The 25,782-nt window shown below is 48.1% G+C and overlaps 1 protein-coding gene across 7 annotated transcripts in view; it reads right to left on the reverse strand.

The window, feature by feature from the left end:
* The window catches only part of pico, a 263,380-nt gene that overhangs the window by 48,869 nt on the left and 188,729 nt on the right, over positions 1-25,782 (reverse strand). For all 7 annotated transcript variants that reach the window (XM_070531479.1, XM_070531478.1, XM_070531483.1 and 4 more), the window contains one exon: positions 10,461-10,582. In XM_070531479.1, the coding sequence (XP_070387580.1) occupies positions 10,461-10,582 (122 nt within the window). The remainder of the gene's footprint in view (positions 1-10,460; positions 10,583-25,782) is intronic.

The raw sequence follows: 25,782 nt of genomic DNA on the forward strand, positions 1-25,782 counted from the left end.
CGAGCGACCATCGTTAATGCTTCAAAAAGCAGAGGACATTGGATGAAGTGTCAAACAAGTCCAAAACGGTTCTCTGGTAGACTGCATCTCCGCACAGCAGCAAGACCGTTGTGCTCCTTCCCTGAGTATGCAACATGGCAGTCGTCAGGTTGCTCCTTTCTCCTCCCGGCGTGGCCAACATGGTACTCAGAAAGAATTTCAAAAGACAAGCCAAGATGTTACAGTCTATTGCTACCAATGTCATTCAACTCAGCACGTAGCATGAGATCTGGGCTGCCCTGGCAAACATGTCACATGCCAGTCGCAGAACCAAACACATCAAGCTTCTGCTCAAACAGAGTCAGCTATACAGTTTCCTCCGTACTGACAAAACAGGCCCAAAGTCCCTTCCAGCAATTATTTATGCCAAAGTGATCGCTGCAAGCACTCCATTCAAGTTGATCTTCGATATAGGAGCTACAGTTTTCCTGATGAGCAGCAGCATGTACCAAGAGCATTTCATGGTTTTTTCCACTGTCTGCTTCGAGCCTCCGACTTAGAACTGCTCACAGCAAGAAATATTGCATTCAAGACACTTCTGCATGGTAGTTAAATACCGGAATATGTCTGCAATCATTACATTCCACATCATGGACTAGGGCACATCTCTTCTGGGCCTAAACACCATCCGTGCCCTGGGCACTGATATGGAGGGATCTTCACTCCCTTGTCACCAAGCGTCGAAATTTCTGAGTGATCCAGGTGTCAAGTCATCTGATGAGAGTATTCCTCTGGAGCGTTATGCAGAAGGGACTTCTGCACAACGCTCCAGAGGAATACTGTCATCTGTTCTAAGGACAGCTGGGATTTGTAGAAGGCTTCATCCATGACATTTGTCTACAACCTCCTGTGCAACCAGTATCAGCAAAACTATGGCCTCTACCCCTGGTGTTTCCTGAGCAAGCTTCAGTTGAAACGCATTATGTGGAATCAGCTGATGTCACTGAATGTGTGTCAGTGTATGAGTGGATCTCTCTGCTCATTGTGGTTTGGAAAAAGGAAAACTGCATTCGACTGTGCATCAATCTGCGAGAACCCAACAACGTCATAGTGGTGAATGCTTTTCCTCTACCAAGAGCTGATGAACTTTTGCATCGGTTTGCTGATGCCACTGATTTTAGTAAGTTAGAACTACAATCTGCATATCAACAGGTTCTGTTATCCGAGAAAAGCTGTGAGCTTACTACTATTATTACACATGACAGTCTTTTCTGCTTTAAGCGTGTGTGTTTCGGTTTGGCATCTGCGCCATCCGCTTTTCAGCAGATCATGACATCTGTTTTGAAGGATTGTCCAGGTACCTTGTGTTACCTAGACGACATTTTGATTTGGGTGCACACCCAAGCTGAGCATGATCAGGGGTCACTCTGCTCGAAGTCATCTTGGAGCAATTTTTGAAGCAAGTAAAGCTGCGTTCTGGAACATTTGTTACCTTGTGTCCTTGTTTTATTCACACAGTTTAACCTCAGTTCTGGAGCAGTTTGGAACAGAAAATTTCATCCTGGAGCCATTTGGAGCAAATAAAATTTCATTTAGGAGCAGTTTAGCAGGCCAAACTGAATTTTCGTGGAATATGGAATACGGCAGTGCACTTCGAAACCACGACAAAACACAGAAATAACCAGCACGAGTGCTGTATGCAACTGTCTTATTAACTAATTAAACAGTGTATGAAGCTGAAGTTTAAAGCAGATTACCCTGATACTGAAACCGTATAGTGCATGCAAATTTTGGTATTAGTACCTGTACATCTTTTAATTAGTGATAACAATCGCAAAAAACATGCATTCTACAATAGTGAGTCCGAAATTTCGAAAAGAAGCCAAAGACATTTTCTATAAATACATTTTTCTTCACTGCCTCGACAGTGTGGACGAAGTGCCTAGAGACGCGCTTCACAAACAGATCGTACCGAGAAGCCAGCGTTATGAACTACCGTGGTTTATTGAAAGCCAGTTCTACATAATAGGCCAGGGCGATTATAAAGCAACTAATGCTTAACTTTCTGGCATAATGCAAGACCATTACAATCTATTTTAGAGCGCAGCTCTTTGGCGTCCGTTCCTAGGTTTCGCGTCGTTGTCGGCCTCGTAACCAGCTCCGCCCCCCTTTCATCCCCCCAGCGCTAGCAGCGACCGACTGATACCGCTGGATGCCACTGACGCGATTACCGACGATTACCAGCTGGGGTTGACTCACTATCGGCGTCAGCGGCATCAGTCAGTTGCTGCTATCTCTTCCCTCCTCCCTTTATCGTGTTGTCCGCTTGCTGCGCGCGCTTCTGCCCCCATCGTTTGCCGCTGGGTGTACACGCCGCCCCCCTCCCCCCTCTTCCTGCGAGTCTCCGGTTGTCAAAGCGCCGGCTCGAACTTAATTCCTTTCTTCGCTCCTCCTCCAATGCAACCCCTGTGCGGTGGCAATCAGAGAGCCAGATCGGTGGCGGCGGATCTGTATATGTGCACCGCCCGAGCCGAAATTGCCGCTGCCGTTCGCCCTGTGCGGTGGCAATCAGAGAGCCAGATCGGTGGCGGCGGATCTGTATATGTGCACCGCCCGAGCCGAAATTGCCGCTGCCGTTCGCCACTGCGAAATTATCTGCCAGTTCTTTCTGAGCCATGAGCGAGACGACCGATGGAAGTCCTCCGTCTGCTGCTGCTGCTGCTGCTGCTAAACGAGCTGCCAGAGCAGAGGCCCAGCGCCGTCGCCATCAGAATCCAGAGGTGCGTGCCGCCGAAGCAGAAGCTTACCGTCGCCGCCGTTGAGATGATCCAGGAGTACGCGTCGCTGAAGCAGAGGCTAAGCGCCGCCGCCGAGAAGACCCTGCCGTTCGCGCCGCCGAAGCGGAGGCTCATCGCCGCCGTCGAGAGCAACCAGCAATAAGCGAGGCTGAAGCAGAAGCTCATCGCCGCCGCCGAGAAGGCCCTGCAGTTCGCGCCGCCGAAGCGGAGGCTCATCGCCACCGTCGAGAGCAACCAGCAGTAAGCGAGGCTGAAGCAGAAGCTCATCGCCGCCGCCGAGAAGACCCTGCCGTTCGCACCGCCGAAGCGGAGGCTCATCGCCGCCGTCAAGAGCAACCAGCAGTAAGCGAGGCTGAAGCAGAAGCTCATCGCCGTCGCAGAGAAGACTCTACCGTTCGCGCGGCCGAGGCCGAGGCCAAACGCAAACATTTGCATTTGCTGCGCTCAAATTTCGCATTAGGAAGTAACGTAATCGTCGGTAATTTTTTGTTCTAACTCTGCCATTAGCCCTTCATGATAGGCCAAAATGGCTCAGACCTCACCCATATGGGCATAAAAACAGATTGGAAAAGTTTTATGTTATACGGGCCTTAAGGACAGGGATGCCCACTATGGAACCCACTGCAGCACGCGCCTTCCTCATGTCTAGCTAGCTTGCAGTGCTCTCAGCCTACTTTTCTTTGTTTTGCGTCTCAGCTAGGGAGCCCCGCGCCGCTGGGCCTACTCAACCGTATTCTAAGGAAACACAGGTGCCCCAGCCATTCCGACAGCAGCGACAACAGCCAGGAGCGGTCGTGCGCGCCAACTACTTGTCAGAAGTGCTGAAAAGTCCAGTGTTATAAGCGTAAAAATTACAAGAAGCATGGGAGGCACTGTCGCATGGTGTGTGGAATGTGAATGACTGCATTCTTTTTCGGAGAACGAATCCACTCACTGTGGGCCGCAACTGCCCAAGCACACATGCCGAAGCCGTTCTGATGTAGCCTGGTGCAATTTCGGGCAATTTTCTGTGTCTGGCGCAGGAGTCCCAACCCTGCATGATAAAATCTGCAAACTGCACTTTCCAAAATCTCTGCTGCTGGCATGAAGTTAAATGCAAAGTGTGTGTTCAGTGTCCCAGAGCTCACTTGTCTTGGTCAGTGCAAATGGCAGTTCGTCGCTGGAAAACAAAATCAAGTCAATTGTTGATGCACCAGAGCCAATTTAAAAGAAATCGCTGTATTTGTTTTTTGGTCTCATGGGATACTACACTAAATTCGTCCCACACAACGCTGAATCGGTAGAGCCTCTTAGAAAAATTCTAAGACAAGAACAAGAATTAGTCTGGAACCAAGTGAATTTAGCTTCCATTGACTTAAGGAAGTTCTTGCATCACATCCTGTCGTGCATATGTTCCAACCGCATTTGCCCATTATTGTAAAAGACCATGCTTCTGACACTCGCTTGAGAGACGTCCTTCAACAAAAATACGGAAATGAGCTCTTTACAGTGGCTTTTGCATCTCACACTCTAACCCCCCCAGAATTATGGTATTCTGTAGGCAAACATGAGGCATTAGCCTGCCTTTTTGCTAGTGAACACTGGCATGTTTACATGCGGAATCACCGGTTAACTGACCACCAAGCTCTTGTTGCATTGCTGTCTTCCAAGGGTCTGGTCATCGTCCTCTAAGAATTTTTTGATGGAGTGCTCACCTCCTTTACTACAACTTTGACATAGAGTACTGCAAGGGCGACCATAACGTTATAGCCGATTCGTTGTCACGCCTTCCTGTTCCTTCCGAGACTGAGCCATACCGAGTAGAAGAAATAGCGTCGTCTATAACTGCATGCATCACTAAGGAAGCGTTTCAAAGAGCAACACTGGCTCATCCAGTTTGCCAGGCCTTGAAAGACAATATAGTCAACGGGTGGAGAAATGCTGCTGCACCTTCCACCAGAGTTACAACCAAATGCACCACTGCAGTGCGAATTATCCTACACCGGTCTAGTCCGAGAAGAATGCATCTTTTCCTCCTGCTTCGCCTCAGCATTTATTAGTGGCCTCAGGTGAACAGAGAAGAGCACAGCTGCCTTGTGCGTCAGCAGGCAAATCTGGCCACCCACCTTCTGCTCCTTTCCAACCTGTTGAATGGCCTCTCAGGCCATGGGAAAAAGTGGCAATAGACATAACTGGTCCAATCGACCAGGTTCTTCAACATGCTCTTTTTGCTGTAGTCCTGGTAGATTATCACTCTAAGTGGCTTAAAGTTTGTTTCTTGTCTTTAGTCACATCTGAAGCTCTTATGTGCTACCTCATTTCAGTTTGCAGTCGAGAAGGCTACCCTGATGCCATTGTGTCCAACAATTTGTGTCATACGAATTTCGAAACATTCTGGAAGAAAGAGGAATCAAGCATTTCCTGTCTTCACAGTAGTACTTCCCTCAGGCAGATGGCCAGGTAGAAAGCTTCAATCGAGTGCTCAAGTACATCCAAGTTGCCCTTCTCGAGTGATGTGAGCTTAAATCAGCACTCCTGGAGTACCTACCCATTTAAAAATTGTCACCACACATGTCAATGGGTGTCCCTCCAGCTATGCTACTGCATAGTCAGCAACTTCGAATCGAACACGGTTGGATATAGTACACATGGCTCCCATCCATCCCGAGTTTGCTTCCTCTAAGCTTCTTCAAGAAATTCAAGAATGAGTGACACAAAAGCAACACAAGAACAATGTTTATGCAGACCAATGCTATGGAAAAAATATTTAGAGGATGCTTAAGGTTTGCCTTTAAGAGTTGAACGCGATAGCATTCATAGATCCCTAACCACTTCTCACGCTTCCCGGCAACTGCAGCTTATGTAAATGTTTACCGGGAAACACTGGCAGTGAATGCTATGCATGAAGGCGAGCTTTCTGGTAGAAACGTGGTCTATTGCGTGCGCCGGTCTCAGAGGTAGTGCACAGCCGTGCCAAAAGATTACATAATTTTCAGGTTTCTGTAATTGCTCTGCACTTTTAAAATTTCAGTCAGAAGATTTACCATAAAAGGCATGTGCTGCCAGTGTTTTGTTTCATGACATTTGTTTGTGGGCTGTCATTCTCAAAATTCCGAGGAATAAATTTGTCAAGAATGCAAGACAAGGCATGAGCAACTTTAGTGACATAATGGTGCAGCAATATAACCCGAATTGCTGCATGTCATGTAACAAGGCGTGGCACATACATATACCTAAATATATACGGGTCTTGCTGGAACGCCGATGCCGACACCGGATTTTCTGTGACATGGGCCCTTAATGCTATCGTGTTAAAATGCCCCAAGCTGCAACCAGGCAATCTTGTCAAGGGATACCCAAGGAAACCAGATCCCAAATACCATGGCCCTTTCAGAACTGAACAACAGAAAGGCCAGAGTACATTCCAGCTTGAAAATGGCAAGCGTTGGAATGCTTCCGAACGTGTAAAATTTGAGGCACAAGAAGACTCTCCTGAAAACCTAAATGAAGGGAGTCATTCAAGTGACTACCCATTCCTTGATGATAGTTTTCCACTTTTTATTCCATTTACTACTGGTAAGGTTCTATTGCTGCAGATACTCCATTACAACATCCAGTTTCACCTCAACGACGGGGTTCATCCTCTGCAGAAGAATCTGCTGGGCTTCCATCTGACATACCCTCCCAACATATAGCTCCTGAAGGAACTCAGGACATCGACACGCAGAATTCCACCTCATCTACTAGTAATGATTATTTAAGTCCTATTTGACAACCAGAACTAGTTCTCTGTAGGTATACATGAAGTAGACACTCCCCAGTATGGTTTAAGCAATATGTCTCAAAGTAGCTCTACTGTCTTTGTTGACTTGGCAACATTCTTTTCAAACTTTTCTACTGGACAGTCCTATTTGCAGTTTTACACATTAATAGTGAGATTGTTCAGGTTGCCATGATTAGCATGTTACCATAACGCTGCTAATGTGTATCAGCATTTAAGGAACTTCATTTGGACACAAGTTCCCCTTTCTTCCTATGATCAACTGAGGTTTAACCCTCCCATACGAATTCGCCTCTGCTGCCGAAAATCTCTTCTACCATAGAGGTTAGATTAGCCAGTACTCTTCGAATGGAGATTTTGGGTCACACCCGCAGCTTAAATGTGCTAAACACTCACCCCCCAAGTCATACGACGGTCATGGAACCGTCACTCTTCAGCCTTAGCTCACAGGAAATGAGCCCCGCATCTTTGCTGTTCTGACATGGGCACACAGACGTTCGCATGTCTCAGTTAACTTCACGGTCATTGTATTTTGTGTGAACTTGTGTGCAGTGTTGCGTGCGAATCTCACGAGTGTTCATTTTCTGTATTGTGTTTACGTCTCTTTCAGTGTCATAAAAAAATTAAGTCGCACTTCCGCCCGAAAGACAAAGTAGTGGTTGTGATGGCAAATTAGTAGATAGCTGTACGAAGTAAGGATAGTAGTTTTATCGCCCATATAAACTTGTAAACATTCGCTTACTGACTAAATTAACAATGATAGAATGTGTAAGCGTGACTGAACAAGGACATAGAAATAAACAGACACACAGACGCAGTGCTATCTTTGTATGTCTGCATCTTTCTACGTCTTTGTTCAGTTGCGCTTGCAAATTCCATCATGGATTCAAACCAACTAGCCCGTCAACATGTTTTTACTAAATTAACCAGCATGGTGTCACACACGCACAAGTAAACATGAACACACATCGCTCGATGACAGTGGAAACTGTCTGTGAAAACACTGGAGTTAGGAATCGCGGCAGAAGCCACAAGCCTATTGACCTCTGTGCATCTGTCGCTTCAACGAGAATGAAACGGCGAAAGCAGAGTGCATACGAAGTTACCGGCACTTTGTGCACTCTGCAAACATCAGAAATCAGTTTGAAGATGAGGCCTGCACGGGCGTGCACTTTGGTCACTTTGCAGATCGCTTTCAAGACACACGAGCGCCGGCAATGCGTCCCTACGGCATCTGCCAAAGGCGTCTACTATGGTGTCATTCGCGTGCCCAACGCCGTAATAGACGCTCTCCACTCTGTACGGGGTAGCGGGCGAGGAGAACATCGAGGTATCCTAGCACCTGCAGGAGCAGAGCACCCACCCCCTCGCCTGACCCCTGTGCCCCGCGTGCGACAAGAGAGGGCAAGCTTCCGGCCCACGTTCCTCGCTTGTGCATGCATGATTGCACCACGTTCGCCGGCTCACCCTCACATACTTTCACTCGTACATACAGCACACAGCACGCGGCAATGGTTTTATCGCCCTTGGACTTTATCCAGAACCTTATGGTGACAGCGACAACAGAAATTCACCTGGAGTGTCCATATACAGCACACTCTAGTTACAACGGACTATGATAACCCGACAAAAAATGACCACTTTATCCAAACCCTGTAATATCCGAAACACCTCACTTCTGAAACTTGGGTTGCAATGTGTAACAACATTATTAGAAAAAGTGAGTGACGAATGTCCAAAGTAAAAAATAAAAAAATGACAGTTTCACCCGAGAGACAAAGCATCGATTGCGATAACAAATTACATGACAAATACACGAAGTAAGGATAGTAGTTTTACGGGCCGTATAAAGTTATAAACATTCACTTAAGGCTCAGACATTAGGCCGACCCGACATTGATTTCTGTCTGCTGACTGTCGGTGACAGTGTTTTTTACCTTCTTGTCAGTGACTCTGTCACACTCTACCAGCAACAAGCTCTCCGCCGACCGTCGGCAGATTGTCGGCGTCAGTAGTGTGACAGAGGCGCCGACACAAAGGAAAAAACACTGTCACCAGCAGTCGGCAGACCGAACTTGGTGTCGGGTCGGCCTACTGTGAGTGAGCCTTTACAAACGAAATTAACAAGCACGGTGTCACGCACAGACAAGTGAACATGAACACATCACACTTGATGTGTTCATGGACACCCGCTGTCAAAGCACTGGTGTGAGCAAGTGTGGCAGCAGCAGCAAACAAAGTTACCTTCGTGCAGTCTCTCGATTCAACGCAAGCTAAACGTCGAAAGCACAGCGCATACGAAGCTACCGGCACTGGGCGCACTTTGTCCACATCGCAGATTGCTTTCAAGATATGGCACCCAGATGGCCATGCCGTAAGCAGAAGCCACCAGAGTAGAACCCCCTCTCCCTAGCCCCCCTTCCCCCCATGACTCGCACGTGAAACAAGACAGCGTGCTTCCGTCCCTCCTTTCTCTCTCGCGCACGCAATATTGAGCCCCAATTGTCGGCTGACCTTAGCAAGTCAGTTTTCAGCATGTGTCGACACGGCAAAAGTCAGTTTTATACGCCTGACTTTGACAAAAATTGCCGCTAGTTTTGTCTGTTGTAGCCGATAGTCCGTTGTAGCACCGTCCATTAAAAGTGAACTTCGTTGCATTAATAAAATAGGTAGAGCAAACTAATGTTCTAATGGTTCGTTACAGTCGCCGACCGTTTATTCGCACCTCACGGGGACTGCGGAAATGTCCGAATAAACAGGTGTCCGAAAAAGCAGATTATGAAAAAAAAAATGAAATCCTTTATTTCCACGCACTTATTCGGGCTCGGCAGTAGGCTTGACGAAATCGCGAATGCGCCGTTGCACGCTGTTCCGTTTACGCACAATCAGATAAGCCTGAATCTCGGAGAGGGTCGTACGGTCACTATAGGCGGCTGAAAGCACAGTCACTGCTTGTACACGCTACGCATGCGACGGCAGCGTAGCACATGGTGCGTCAACTTCCGACTCGGTCATCGTCCGGCGGTGCAGCAGAAACCTGACGAATGATCTCGCCGTCGTCGAGTTTTGCGCATGTCAGTACAGCAGTGTCAGCACCTGTGAAACTGTCAATGAGACGGTGTCCGGAATCGCAATGCAACCACTGCGCAAGTCTCGGCAGAACATTTTCCGCGTCTGTAGGGAGCACATCGGAAGGCGACAAATCTTTTAGGCCTCCCGGCACCCGCTTGCCGGCATTCCGCAGCGCAGTCAGCGCGGGCACTGTCGGCGCCATTAGACACTTGACGATATGTTTCCGTATGCCGCGTTAGATCACCGAAACCTCGGCACAGCACACAAAGCAAACACCACCGTGCCGACACCAGTCACACAAGCGAAAAAACGCGGCATGCTCGCAGCGTCGTGCGCAAAGAAACAAATCAGCTGCTGGATTGTCTTGACATGGCTTACTAAGCTGAAACCGGAACTGCTGCAGAGCCACTCTATCGAACAAGCGTATCGAACCAGGCAGAAACGATGATGATGAGCGGGGATTTCCAGTAGCGCCACTTCGTGGGGCAGCAAGGAAGCTCCGTTCAAAACAAAAATGGCGTTCAGCAAGTCGAACCATACACCGGTCAGAGTCGGTGCATGGTGCTCTCGACCGAGTTGGCTCAACAAGTGTCCGAAAAATCAAACGAGAGGGTGCAAGGTGTCCGAACTTTCGGCAGTTGTTATACATTATGGTCTATGGGGAGAATGGCGGTGCCGCGAAGCTGACCGAATAATCGGGCATGTCCGAATTTTCGGAGTCCGGAAAATCGGTCGGCGACTGTATATCCGAAAGTCTGTTTACGCATGCACAGTATGTCACTGCGCATGCACCGCTACAAGAGCACTACACATTCCCTTCTGCTTGAATCTGCACGCAGTCGTCTACTCACCTCGGGCTTCACAAACAGGTCGTACTTCTCTTCCCTCTCAACAAATAGAATCCGGTTAGATGAGTCGCGAGTCCATAGCAGAAGGTTCTCCACCAGGTTCTCGTGGTCTTCATAGACACGTTCTACGTGAAAGTGCAAAAGACTAGACGTTACCCAAAATTAAAATTACAGGCCCTGTTTGTGCAAATACATTACCGCAGTGTATGTCACAATAAGAGCTCCCCCCAGTTGTGATGGGCTATACGAGAAATTGGCACACCTAAGAGAAGAATCAATGCAGTGTGGCATACACAATGCTTCGGCTAAGCGAGGCCCATTTCCTAATGCAGCTGCGTCTCACCATGTGCACAGTGTTATCACGGAATGCAAATTTGAAAACATAGAAATTAATGCCCCCACTGCATGTGCCTAGGCGCCTAATTTGCCCACCTCCTTTGTCGCCTACTTAGCCCGTCTGCTCCCAAGCATTCATTCTGATGGCCGAGGCTACAATGCAGGCATCCATGTTAGCCGCTGGTCACCCTCAACGTGACCAAGCCCTTCGTGTTTAATGTCGCAAAAGAGGTCACGGCTTGTACCACATCAACTGCAGCAGATGCACTGCAAATGACTGAGCTTGTCCAGCATGCAACACCACTTGGAAAGCCAGTGGTGACCACTGCCAGGCAGCTCTGTGCACAAGCACATTGTGGGTGCATGGCGTCTTTGCATCCACACGAGCCTGCGCAACCGTGTGTTACACCCATCACGGCTCCCGATTCCCAACATTTAAGCTAACGGCTGTGTCTGATGAGCAGCTTCCACTTGCAACATTGCTTATTGTGTGCCTCGTTTGGCAGAACCCGAAAACCGGCAAATGGTGTGCCAGTGTGGGGGGGTTGAAACTGCAGTTGGCACAGTGAGCGAAAAACCGAGACGGAAAAATTGTTCAGCTAGCAACCTTAGCAAAGAAGTTGTTGAAATTTAAAATGAGTATAACTTTTAATGGTAAGTAACAGGTAATGCCATAAACAGGAGTCTAACTAGGTTTCTGGCCCGGAAAATGTGTTCTGTTGCAAATAAAGGAACAAATCCTTGGTAACACTTAAAATGAAATGTTTACTACCATAAAACCTTGTTAATTCGCTGAGCATATGCTGGTGGGCGGGTTGGTTAAGCATGATTACAATGTTAACTCGACTCTCGTTAGTTTGAAAAATTGGATAATTTGAACTTGTCCTCTAGTCCTGCCAGGCATATGCATTATTTAATGGCATCAAACACTGGTTAATTTGGACAACCCAAGGAGCACCGCAAGTGTGAAGGAATGCTGCCAATGTGTGATGCAAAAGAGCAAAAGCAGCACCAGCTTCCAACAAAAACGAAGCGACGGAGTTTGTATTGCCATAGTCATCAGTGAAAACCGTACGAGATCGACATGAACACCAGAATGCTTCATGCCTATTTGTGCCTTTATAGCATTTATTACATTTACCACCTTGCACAACACTGCATTAGCCACAAGTGCCTTCAGAACTGCATAGTCGCCATCCCTTATCATGTCTATAGCGACCGTGGTGCCATCTGCAGTCACTGCGACAAGCAGTAGTTTCGTTCTGACTTGGCACGTGTTGGCCGCGTGCCTTAAGAACTGCATATACTCACCATCCGTGACCTCGTAGAAAGCAACCAATGACAATTTCATCAGCCATCGAAGTATTTTAGTTTTGAATCAGTACAATGCTCGTACAATGTCACAAACACGGCGGAAGCTATTGAGGGTGAGCAAAACTGCGGTCGGCACATTGGCGTCAAACATGGCAATGGACAGGCAATACGTTGCCAACCAGCTCACTGGCGATATTATGTAATCAGGATGTGTGCTTGATAGTGAAAAGCACGTCTCAGATGAAGACAAAGGCCTTGTGCTGCAGCCACACTGCGAAGGAAGTTGCAAGGCCTTTGCTGCTGCAAATGCTAATCAGTCACATGATGACGAGAACTGCAGCTACTGCACTGCTCTTGAACAAAATGCAAACATGATTAGTTGATTCATTCAGTGAATAACAGCATGTTGATGTAGCAGGCGTTTGTTTTCTTGATACCCTTGATAAATGTACATTAGGTTTATTTGGACATATTTTTCTTTTCCCCCACCCTGCCCCCCATGAAATTTGAATTAATGAGGTTTTACTGTATTTGAATATCCAATTTCAAAACCAGTGCAGACGCCGTGCACTGTGCGAATCTATGTAATTCAAAGAATCTTGCAGGTAGCTGGTTACCCGGCATCGTTCGGGCTTCTACAAAGCGTTATCAGACGGACGAATGTGTTAGTGTAAGATGAGCAATTGTGTGTTTGGCCCTAGCACGCCTGTGATGGCAGCAGCAAGGCAATGACGACGGTGACATTGAAAGAATGACGGTCATGGCATGGCAACTGATTTGTTGTACTGTGGTGAAAAAACATTGTGGTGTTCCGTTACATAGGTCACAGCTATAATCTCACACAATTTTTGTTTATGCATAACGCTGCTCACAAGCTATATGAAAACGTGCAGTGTGACGAGGAGTAGATTTTAATGAAGAAAAAGGAGAAGAGGTCGGCCTGGAGAGCGTGTCTGTAGCCTGCAGCAATACGACTACGTTTAAGGCAATAGACAAGAACGGCACCGAGAGCGGCGCTGCTGCGCCGGCGTTGAGAGCGCCGCATGCGAAGAAAAATTCTATTCGCAGGTGGTACCCCTCTCCCATCTCTCGTTCGCGCCGCCTTGATTGCCTAGTGCACTGCGCGTGTTTGGACACGTTTCACGCCGCGCGCGGTGTGTGCGCGTGGACATTTCCTTCGAAGGGCGGTGTACAGTCTGTTTCACATTTAGGGGAAAACTCGAAGCGCATTGCATCGCGATGCGGCGAGCGCTTGAGTCAGGCGGCGGCAGCAGCTCGAGGGGCGGGATCTTGAACGGCGTCGTCTGCTACGGCGGCGCGCGCTGGCCGCATTGTCGAGAAACGTTCTACTGTCAGGTGCAGGGCGCCGATCACATCGTTACTGCGTGGAATGAGCCAGTATTCTTTGCTAAGCGTTGCGCAACGCTCACTGATACGCCTCGAATGTAAGTTCATCGCTGCGTGGCAGTCGTAGACGACGTACTGATTCCATACATTCTTGACGGCCCGTTTCTGGAAGGCGACTATATACTCTAACGCGATAGGACGCCGATCCACACTGCTCGTGCTGTGCAAGAACTGCTAGAAGAGCGCGCAGTCACTCTCTTGGAGCGGCCGCCTCAATCCCCGGGCGCCAACATCATTTAAAATGTCTGGGACTCGTTGAAAGTATCGCTGGCGCAACATCCCCTCTATCAGTCGCCCGAGGATAGGCTTCGATCCACCATCGTCAGCGACTGAGACGTGCAGCGAATGAACACATCCCTGATCAAGTCATTCTACACTACACTGCCTTCCAGGATGAGCGCTGTCATCGCTGCCGCTGGGGACATGATGAGATACTAATTGAAGTTCGGAGCTTGGCGAGTCTAATTCCCCACCGTCGGGCAGGGTCTGTCTGGTGTAGTGAATGATTGTCGAGAAAAATCACTTCCAGCTCATTGTCTGAACCTAAAACGTTCATTTAATCGTGCCCGTTTGTTTCACCGTGTTCGACTCCCATTGTTGAGTGCTTTGTTTTTCTTTGGAGTCAAAGACTCAGCACGTTGCGCGCACATCTTGGTGCGTTTTGTCGCTGCTCATTACGGTAGCACACACAGTGAAGAAATATACGTGCACACGCTCAGTACTCCGACCTTTCGAAAGAACAAATGAACCATGTTGTCAAAAGAAGTTTGTGGAACTCCATTATCGCCAATGAAGGATCAGAGTGTGGCGACGCACAACGTTTAGTAAAGAATATCAGCTCAGTTCCCGCAGTACCGATGAAATCGGTGCACTGCCCCTGACAGTACCACGCTTCCCGAAAATGTGGCCAGCGCGCGCCGCCGTAGCAGACGACGCAGATCACGACACTGCCCCTCAAGCGTGTGCGCCTGCTCGAGCTGCTGCCGCCGCACGACTCCATTGCTTGCCGCATCGCGACGCAATACGTTCCGAGTTTTCCCCTTAGTGTGACACAAACTGCACACGCTATATTTGCCTTTAAGAAGATCGGTACGCTTGAGGATTACTTTTATGGCTGCAATGCGACGAAAGGGCAGCGTCTGCTTAACCATGTAAGGGACGCTGAGCAGGTAATTGGAAACGACATCGTATGTGCCGCCGGAAAAATCGTCAGCACATACGATGCGGCACATACATACGGCACCTACGAGCTAAAGTCATTTTTGCAGTTTCTCACATTATGTTTGCTACAAATCCGTGTTGTCTCTGATGGCGACAACGGACTTCTATCGACACTGTGCGGAAATAAACAAGATATATCGCTGCATAGCACAAGTACGACATGCGCACACAACTTTAACTAGTACGTCCCCTACAATATGGAATAGAGGCAGCAATGTAGACAGCTTGGTCATTTTTTAACAGTACTCAAGAGACGGAAGTTGAAAGTATTATTAATCATTCCTGCTTCAGCAATGCCGGCACAACGAAGACGCGGATGTGTATCGTCCAGTAACCCGATCGATCGGTGCAGTGGTGAAGCGGGAATGAACTCCGGTCATGTTCAATGCATCCTGCACATATCCAATTTCTCGGCACGCGTGAACTTTGGCCACTGCTAGCGCATACAACAGACGTGGTTTCCATTCTTAGACAGCGCACACACAAACGAAACACGAAAAAGAAGGCAGGACAAGCGCTCGTTGAACTTAAAGTTTTTATATGAATAAAAGGATTATGTACCGAGTAATTATTAATTTCACGTGGGTTACATACAGAAACCGTCATACACTCAGGAGTGATCAATGAACGAGCTCGCTTCGTTTGCCAGATGTTTACTTCGCTCGGCGCACCGCAGTAATCCATGTCTGTCGTCTGCTTCTTTCGTACCATTTTCTTGTGAATCAGCAGAATTTCACTGGTGGCATCAACCTTTTCATGTTTACATTGCTGTCGTGACAGTTAACAACACAATAATAAATTCTGGTCATGCGAAGAGGCGCCGTCGCAAACAAGAGACGTCTCGCGCGCAGCGCGAACTGAACGCGGGCGCGACCGTGAAGGGAAGCGGCGACGGAAACCTACACCCGTTGGAGGTGAAATAGCTCCGCCAGGGGAGAAACGAGCGCTGGCGTCTAGGATGAAACTTGGCGTGCGTTCGTCTATACACAATGCTTGTCAAGGGATGAATGGTGATGAAGGTGAAAGACGTGCCAGCGTCGGACATGCTGGCACCGAACATTGCTGAGAAGTGCATTTCTTTCTGTCATTTAGAGTTTTGCTTGCAGAAGTCGTAGAATAATTCACTGCTAGAAGCTGACAGGCTGGTCTCTACCTTCTAGCTAGACCATCTAAAGCCCAGACTATGTGGAGTGAGTGACCACCAAGCCTAATATCAAAAAAGGCAGCCAACAGTGGTACTAGTACCTCCCTGCTCCTTCCAGAACGTGGGAAGACCCCTCAACTGGGAGGGTAGCGATGCAGTTTTGCGTGTCTGATGGTAAGGGACACTTCTGATCGGCCTCGGAAGTAGGGCTTAGTCCTAGTTTGTCCAGGATGTGCCGATTGTGGTGGCAGAGGACAGCCTCTCAATCTGGGCTGTGCAGTGAGCTTCCATGAGTTCATCAAATGTGTTATGTACCCCAATGCGAAGGAGGTGCTCATTTGGCGTGTGCCTGGGGAGGTCTGTGAATGCGTCGAATTCTCATCATCTCCTACTAAAAATGGCTAGTTTCAGCTTGCCCTGGGCAGATTTTCAAACAAATATGGCCCCTCACAATGAATAATTACTATATTTATCTAATTCTAATGGTTACCTTCTTTTCTAAAAGAAATTTGCCTCCACCAGAATTTTGTCTGCGTAGGCAGAAAATTGCCTGCACAGTGCAATCAGATGCAAAACCAAAACCTCGCTTGCAATGGCCTGCCATCAGTTGCAACATCGCTTCCACTGCCATAACAAGATAACAGCGGGAGGCCCTCTTTAAATGAGAGGCCGAGCAGAAGGGCTCTGTGGACACCTCATCGTGGCCTGGTAGGCCACGATATAACCGAGGCCTTAAATAGGACGATGCCATGCGCCTGGTACGCGCGTTTGTCGTGTCACGGGTTACCTACTCCGCCCTGTATCTCCAGCTGACGAAGGCGAATAGGGACACCCTAAACACGATGCTTCATAAGGCAACGAAACAAGCACCGGGAATGCCCATATACTCGTCCACGCAAAAACTGCTAGACATGGGTGCCCACAACACGGTGGAGGAGCTCATCGAAGCCCACCTCTCTAATCAGAGAATCCGGCTCAGTCACATGGAACATGGACGAGCCGTCTTACGCAAGATAGGATGGCAGATCGAGCCAGTACCCATCAAGACGGCCCTTCCGGAAGACTGGAAAACGATCATTCAAACCAAACCCCTTCCCTAGAACATGATGCCGGGCAAGGACGACGAGAGGCGCACCGCGTGAGCCAAAGCCCTAACCCGGAAGCTGGAAGAGAACCCCAGGGTCTTCTATGCGGACGCCTCGCTCCGAAAACACAGTCACTGTGCAGTGGTGGTGGTTACATCAAAAGACAGGCTGATCGTCAGCGTGTCCCTGAAGACAACAGAGCCCGCAGTTGCCGAAGAAGTGGCCGTGGCCCTCGCACTCACACAGCCGAGCGTGGACACCGTAGTCACCAACTCAAAGAGAGCCTACAGAAGCTTCCGCACGGGGGGTAATCTCCTCCGCGGCCCGAGCCATTCTAGCTAAGCACAAGCCTCCGGGAAGAGCCATAGAGCTCATGTGGGTCCCGGCTCACTTGCAGGTAGCAGGCAACACCATCACCGACTACCATGCCCGAGAAATGCCACTCCGGGCCGAGCACGAGCCAGAAGAGCTACCGCACCCGGCTGCCAGCTTTCGGGACACTGATCAGTGTCGTGAAGTAGTGTCGTGAAGATGTATCAGTGAAGCCTCAGTGTCGCTTTCGACAAAGGAACTGGCATATCTTGAGAGTGACTCTTAAAATGTTATTCTGTATCTTCGCTTCCTTGTGTGATGCAGATGACTGCCCTGTTTAGTTCTTGTTGTTTTTTGACAGCAGCTATATATTACTATGTCAAGAAATAAAACACTCAGTTGTTAGTGCGCCTACGTGCTGTCTCGTGTTTCCCTTCTTCGTGTGTTGTTTTATTCGGCGCTGTTTTTGTAATCTCTGGATCTACAACATCGGTAGCTTCAGTTCTCAGGTGTGCTCCTCCAACAATGGACGATCGTCTCGACCTCCCATTCACGCTGTAAGAGCTACGTGCAGCAATTTCCTCTTCAAGACACTCAAGTGCGCCTGGTCCTGATGGCATTACCTATTCTACCTTGCGCCATCTAGGCCCTCGAGCGACTGAAGACCTTCTGGCTTTATACAATCTCTCCTGGTCCTCGCGAACTGTGCCTGCACACTGGAAGACAAGCAAAATCGTGGCATTATTTAAACCAGGCAAGACACTCCATGCTATGCTTTCCTACAGACCTGTGGCACTTTCCAGTTGCATAGGTAAAACCATGGAACGCATGGTTTTGACACGCCTGGAGTGGTTTTTAGAGAAGCGTAATATATATCCAGATGCAATGACAGGTTTCCGAAAGTGTAGGTCGTCAAGCGACAGCGTCATTGACCTAGTAACAACTGTTCAACATCAGAAACATTGCCATCGATTAACGGCTGCTGTCTTTCTAGATATCAAGGGTGCTTTTGACAATGTTCTACATGATGCACTTTTAAATGCCCTAGAAGAATGTGGCGTCGGGGGACGTATGCATCAGTGGATAGCCAGCTATCTTCAAAGTAGAACAATATTCATGACAACTCCAGACGGTGAAACAATGAACCACCCCGTCTATCGTGGAGTGCCTCAAGGAGGTGTATTGAGCCCAATTTTATTTATTATCGTTCTCTTTGGACTGGTCAAAGAACACGCAGGCACAGTCTCGGTCTCTGTGTACGCAGACGACATCTGTATATGGACCACGAGCTTAACGCGCTTGCAAGTGCAAACGAAGCTGCAGCACGCGGCGTCAATAATGTCGACATACCTAAACAGTCGCGGACTGCAGCTCTCACCAGAAAAAAGTGTAACCATGGCATTTACACGGCAGTCAATGGCCTGCTACCCCGTTATGATTAATGGGAAGATTATACCTTCAGTAACCCACTACAAGTTTCTCGGAGTCACCATCGACCGTGACTTATCTTGGTCGAAGCACCTCTCTGGATTAAGAAGAAAGCTGGACAGCTTTACTCAGATCATTCGACATATGTCTGGAAAATCATGGGGGCCATCCAAGTCATCTCTTCTGCAGCTCTACCAGGCACTTTTTGTTGGCTACTCCCGTTACAGTGCGCCTGTACTTTCTCGGATTAGTAAAACTGCTGTATGCCCACTTGAAAGTGCTCAGGCTCGCGCACTGAGAATTTGCCTAGGTCTACCACGATGTGCGTCTACTTGGGGCACTATTGCAGAGGCACGTGCGTGCCCAGCTCGAGTTTTTCTGCAACATGAGCCATTGCGAGTGCATCTAAGGCTACTGACTAGACACAGGAATCATCCACTCGCGAACATCACAAGCGTACGGCCTGTGTCCGCTTACTCAGAAGCCGTGTTGTCGCAGCAAGACTTATTGCCGTCGGACTTCGAACCGTATGACATACCCGAAGTTCCACTCTGGACGATGGCAAAGCCAACGGTGAGACTCTCAATCCCTGGAATAACGAAGAAGTCGAAAATGCCGCTTGCTGGTCTCAAGCATTTCGCGCTATCATACTTTGCTTCCATGTATGGACATTACGAACACGTTTTTACAGATGGTTCCGTGACACAGACCTCTTCCGCGGCGGCCTACACGGTGCCAGGAATGGGGATCGCACAACGGTTCAAGATAGGACACAGGACGTTGTCTACAGCAGCTGAGTTGACCGGAGTTCGAGAAGCAGTTCGCTGCATACTGCAACAGAGTCTCGAGAAGTGGACAGTGTTCTGTGATTCAAAACCAGCACTGCAACTCATCAGCAATTATATGAATGACAGAACCGCATGTAGTCCTCTGGTTTATGACATCATGTCTCTGCTTGCTGAGGCGTCTCATTCCGGGCACACCATCGTGCTGCAGTGGATTCCTGGCCATTGTGGAATAGCTGGAAACGAACAGGCTGACGCGGAAGCCATAAGGCGCACACTGACGGAACCATTATAAAAATTCATTTTTCCCAGTATGACATTAAGACCTTGCTCTATACCACCATTAAAACTTCTACAGCGCGACATTGGGACAACCCCGAACATCGAGAAGAGCGCCTATATAGACGTGACGCTGGATTACAATTCCGGCTTCCACTTCGGTTGCGGAGAAGCCAGGAAACACTCATTCATCGATTACAGCTGGGTGTGGCATACACCCACCGATACCTTCACAAGATTGGACAAGCACGGGACCCTGAATGTAGCGTCTGTCACACTCTCGAGACAATAGCTCACGTACTTTGCGTGTGCCCTCAATATGCGGCCGAACGAAGAAAACTCAAATCTACTGTTGACAGCTTGGACTCCTACCCCTTTTCAGAAGAAAAGCTTTTGGGCGCGTGGAGGAGTGTTGACTGTGCCCAACGTGCCATAAAAGCACTTTTGAACTTTTTAAGTGAGACTGGTTTAGACGATCACCTCTAGAAGCTGTGAGACGTGTAGTCAGTGCAAAATGTGTTTGCGCAATAACTTTTTGTGGCAAGATTACTTTTTGTATAGACAAGATTACTCTTACGTGTATTGCGTCTCCAGTGCGCATCCGCATATTGGACAACGTGTATATAGTATCTCATTGTACCATATCATAATCACCCGCCACCTACCTTTCCCTGTATTTCCCACTTCTCCATTCCCCAGTGAGGAGTAGCATGCTAGAGACACGCTCTCCAGGCCGACCTCTCCTCCTTTCTCTTCATTAAAAAATACTCCTCCTCCACCTCCTTGTTATCTAGCCTCGCCCTACAGATTCAGCTCGCACTGACGGACAGGGGCCAGGAGCTGCTAGAAACATATGAGTCCCGTAACTAGGGAATTACTCCGTCTGGTGCCTGCGTGCCCAACCAATTTATTTCGGGCCCCGTAAATGTTGCTTCATCATCATCATCATCATACTGAATGAATTTGTTGTGCGGTCTTTTAACAAGTCCTCAATCTCAAATGAGCTTGATGGCACGGAACGTGACTTGATTCTCTGGAATCACTTTCGAATATAGTTTTGCTTTCGCAACACTCGACCCATCTCGGCACCAGACCTCTTTAAGTATACGGCCAACGACGGTAGCAAGCTTGGTACAGCACCAGAAATGCTGTCACTGATGCATTCAGCACTGAGTCACGTGAAGTTTAGCAAAAGTGAAATGATCTCCCAAAGTGGTTGCCCGAGAATACCGCCCAAGGAAAGTTCTGCCTCCTCAATTGACGATAATGAGCGAAGATAACTCATTGCCAAATTATGATGATTCCTTGAATAAAGGTACCATTTCTTTTTCAGTTCATTTCACATTACAGTCGTCATCTTATTTTTTATTTTTATTTCGCATGACTGGAAAGTCGCCTCTTGCGTTGCAATTGTGGTCACATTACCTTCAAATAAATACGCTATGTGCCATCTGAGAGTGAGAATGATGAGCTTAAGTGTAAATAAATGTCCATTCTGTGAAGGTAAACTTGATTAGTTTCAGATTTTTCTGAATGTCAGAATCGTAGGCATGCCTACTCAGCATGACACTGAACTTCGAGAACGAATCAAGGAAGCCAGGCCTCCAGCTGGTACTACAGCTAGAATGTTGAGATATCAGCATTGGCCCACCCATGACCCTGATTGCACTGCCTCCAGAATGAGTCGCATTAAAATCCTTGCAATGGCACATATTGTATATCATATTGACCGCAAATAAAGACGGGGACAGCAGGAGAGAACACATAAACAACACGGGCGGTAACTTTCTACTGGGTTGTTCAGGCAACCCATGGGCATATATAGACAAATAGAACATGCGCAGAACGCAGCAACCAAGAACACTCATCAGCCTAGCGAGGCAAACAATTATAAAAAAAATCCATCTCTGATTGAAACAACCTAATTGAAGTGTCACTATCAGTTCACCTGCAGTCTGGTCCTGGCTTCTCCCAAGAATCTTTATCTGCTTAAACAGTGGTGCACAGGGGCAGGCATTGCAGTGCGACCAGGCAAGTGCGTCAATTCATCTTTCGTTAACTTTCGTTCCTGTTCCCTGGCTCGATCATTCAGGCACTGTCCTGTCTGCCCTATGTAGGACTTGCCACACGCCAAGGAGATTTCGTACACAACTCCTACATTGCATTTTGCATACAGCTTGGTGAGGTTCTTGCCACAGCCTTGCCTTCTTTAGGATCACGGGAGGTGCGGGGGCAGAGCCGTGCCAGCTTAAAAGGGGCTGAAAAGACAAGGGGAACTCCAAACCTGCCTGCCAGCTTCCTTAGGTTGTGAGTGACCCTGTGAATATACGGCACCACTTCAGGTCTTACGGCTATAGTAGTCGTCCTCACCCTTGCTTTGCTCCTAGATCCTTTTACCTTCTGCAGGAGGGTTTCCACCACTGGTGTTACCATCGAGTCAGGAAACCCTGCCATCTTAAGACGGGAAATCTGATTGTCAAAGGCAAGCTGCCTCTTGTGCACACACGACTTGTGGAGAACCGATTCTAAGCAGAGCATCGCTACTCCTCGTTTAACAATCTTTGACTGGGAGGAATCATGTGGCACCAAGCCCTTCTGTGCCCGAGGGAAGTACTGCCAGCACGCGTGGCCTTTAGCAAAGGAAATGCGCAGGTCTGAAAAATGCAGGGAACCGTCGAGTAGAAGTTTGCGAGTAAAAGAAAGCCCTTTACTGTGTTGTCTAAAAATGGCCGGAATGCTGCCACTAGAAGTTAAACTTCCTTGCCCATTAAAAACGATTAAAAAGTCATCCAATAATCTAAAGACTTTTAAAATGTTTAGAAGCACACTGCCAAATGCCTGATCAAGCTCCTTGTCTACGGTAGCTAATAAATGTTGCACAAAAGTGGCGCAATGCACGAGCCAATGCAGATTCCACATTTCTGCAGATAGAAGTGTTCGTCAAAACTGATAAAAGTGCTATTGAGATAAGTTTCTAAAAGCGTTAAAAAATCTTCCACCAAGATACCAGCTGTGTACTGAAAGGGAATAGTGCCATTTTCTTCAATACACAACTTCACAGCAACAAACAGATCTTTATGAGGAACGGAGTAGAAAACATATTCTACATCTACCAAAAAAGCCAGACCTACGTCCTGGTTAGCCCTTAGAACATCAACAACCTCGTCAGAGCTTTTTGTAACAAAGGGGTCAGATATAACAAGCGTCTTCAAACTCTTTAAAATGGAGCAGTTAACTTCAACCTGCCCCGTTCTACGCTCACTAACTATTGTCCTGAATGGGATGCCGGGTTTATGTGTCTTCGCAGTAGAGAAAACATTTAGCGCGGCGCCTGAAGCGCTACTGATGTCCCTAGCTAGTTTATCGAGATTAAGAGACTTGCACATTCTTACAACCCTGTTTTTCACTCTAGTTTCAGAGTTCCTAATAGGTTTAAAATTCTTCTTCTGTGCCTCAGAGGCTTTGGCACCAAACATGCCCTTCGGGAGCACAACAAATCCCCCCCCTTTTTGTGTGCTTCCAAAAGAACAAGCTCGTTGTCTTTACAAAATGCAAAGTCCTATGAATGGCGGATACTGTTCGATTGGAAGCTGGTTTCTGAGTTTAAAGAAACCCACAACCTTCGCGAAAGGCGAAGGTTGTGGGTTTGGTTCCCACCTGCGGCAAGTTGTTTTTTCATTTACTTTAATTTCCATTAAGTTATCGTTTCTTTATTTCATTTATTCAGCACAAGTAATTTTCCCTATGTTGTCCTTGGTGTCAGTGTTTGTTGGCTTCTTAAGATACAACCAATAAAAATCGGGCCCCTCGGTTAAAGGGAAGCTGAAACACTTTTCGAAAAAAATGAGTTCTCTGCGGCATTCTACAGTTTTGAGTCCCCTGAACACGAATGTCTCGTTCAAAAAGGGCGGAAACAAGCGCAAGCGGCTGTTTTTTCATGAAAACGCGCACCAGCGCCTCAGGGTATCGCGCGAACGCCGCTGTTGCCCGTGATTGGTCGGAGCCGCTGTGACGTCAGTGGCGGCAGTCGCCGGTCGGCGCCGCCGTTTGAGAGCGTATCACGCTGTTCTGTTCTGGCTGCATAGCTGAGTTGTAAGCATTATGGAACGTTCTCGCTGTCTCGGACAGCTTGTATTTTCGCCGTACATGTTCGAACCGACAGCCGATACAGAAAACGATGGCGGCAACGGCGGCAACGACGATGCTGAGTGTGCCAAAAGCGAGAGCGATGTGTACACCTTCTCGCGCGCTGGAAATCTTAGCTGTTACGTATGCTTTTTTTTCATGTATCTGCACGTTCCAATGACGGGAGAAAAAATGCGCTAAAGTGTCACTGGGAACTTGCTGCTGGAAGAATGCCGAAGCACTAACTTCTCATTAGATTGTAAACACGGGTACAATTCCGCGATGTCAAGCACCTTGCCGCTGCTTGTCTGAAGTCCCGTGGTTTTCTGAGCGTTGATACACGATCGCGAACATAAGTGCCGCGTTTCAAAGCGCGCACATGCAGTGCTGCGAGGTACAGTCATGGAAGTTGCTTATCATACACATCCAGATCGAGATGGTCAGGGGGATTATATGTGCAATATTCAGAATATGGTTCGACGACTTTGCGATTGTGGCTCGATCAAGAATCGGTATGCGCGCTCCATGCTAGTGTTGACATAAAGATATTAGGCAGTTTTGGCACCGCCGTGTGGTAAACATGATAACTGCAACCGTACGTCGAATGTCACTAGGCAAGCCTCAGGTGCAACGCTGTGGAAGCTACGCACGAAGTCCGGTTACCAAAATTTATTACTGCGCGCGTTTCCGTCTATGGTTCGCAGCGTGCCAGCGGCATTTGCTCGCGCGAGCATGCACGTGAAGCTGCCGCGACGGGCTGCAATTAAAGAATGCCGAAAAGAAAATTGATTTAAAAGAACGTGTTAGCAGCCGTATAAGTACACGGATTGTTTCTATGGGTAAATTCTTTTTTTTTCATTCAGAACTGAGCTTATATATGAAAAGTTTTCTCAAAAATCGGGTCAAGAAACACCGAACTTTTTCTAAGTGCGAACGCAGCCACTGCAAGAAGTATCTCAAGCCTCCACAGCGTTGCACCTGATGTATGAAACGGAGTATAGCAACGCTAGCAACAACGCGTTTCCGCATTTATCGTAAGGCTATCCGGCTATCGCGGAAATGGTCCGAGCACAGCACAGTTGATTTCGTCGGCACGAACTTATCTCTCCTCACCGCGCTGCGCTGCAAGCTTCTTGTGCTTCGGGAACCTGTGAAACACCACATCGTCTCGCCCGCGTGTGTTCGCGCAGCCGATTGCTGCACAGAACGAGGCCATGTTGGGCGCCCTTGGCTGTAGGCACTCACGCAGCACAGAAGGAAAGAACAGTTTACGAAAATCGCAAAACAAACGTGAGCGGCGGCGGCGGCAAATCTCTCGTAGCGTCGTTCAGTAAAGCGCAGGACGGAAGGAGCACATGCCAGCGCATGCCAGCACGCCGGTACGGCAGCTCGGTCCCCGCCAGTGACGTCACTATCGCCGGTTCTCTCCTCTGGTAACCTCCTCACCCGGCGCTCCGGGAAGCGATGGGGGCGTGTCCGCGGGGGTGATTTAGAAAGCGATTTCCGCCCCTTATATTAACAAAACGAAGAAAAAAATTTCGGAACCGTAAATTATTAGGTCTGTTCTTCCCAATCCCAGCAATTCATGGAAATTGAAAACCGCTTCAGCTTCCCTTTAAGCCCCTTTCTTCTCATTTAAGTCCTACATAGGGCAGACAGGACGGTGCCTGAATGATCGAGCCAGGGGACATTAGCAAAAGTTAACGAAAGATGAATTGGCACACTTGCCTGGTCGCACTGCAGTGCCTGCCCCTGCGCACCACTATTTAAAGGGACACTAAAGTGAAAAATGATTTCTTCTGCATCAGTAAATCACCGTTATACAACACCAAAAACACCACTCTTACAACGATAAGACGTTTGGTAAGCCAGAAAAAGCGCAAGAACGA

The sequence above is a fragment of the Dermacentor albipictus genome, chromosome 1 (genome assembly GCF_038994185.2).
Source record: "Dermacentor albipictus isolate Rhodes 1998 colony chromosome 1, USDA_Dalb.pri_finalv2, whole genome shotgun sequence".
In the NCBI taxonomy this organism is placed as follows: Eukaryota; Metazoa; Arthropoda; class Arachnida; order Ixodida; family Ixodidae; genus Dermacentor; species Dermacentor albipictus.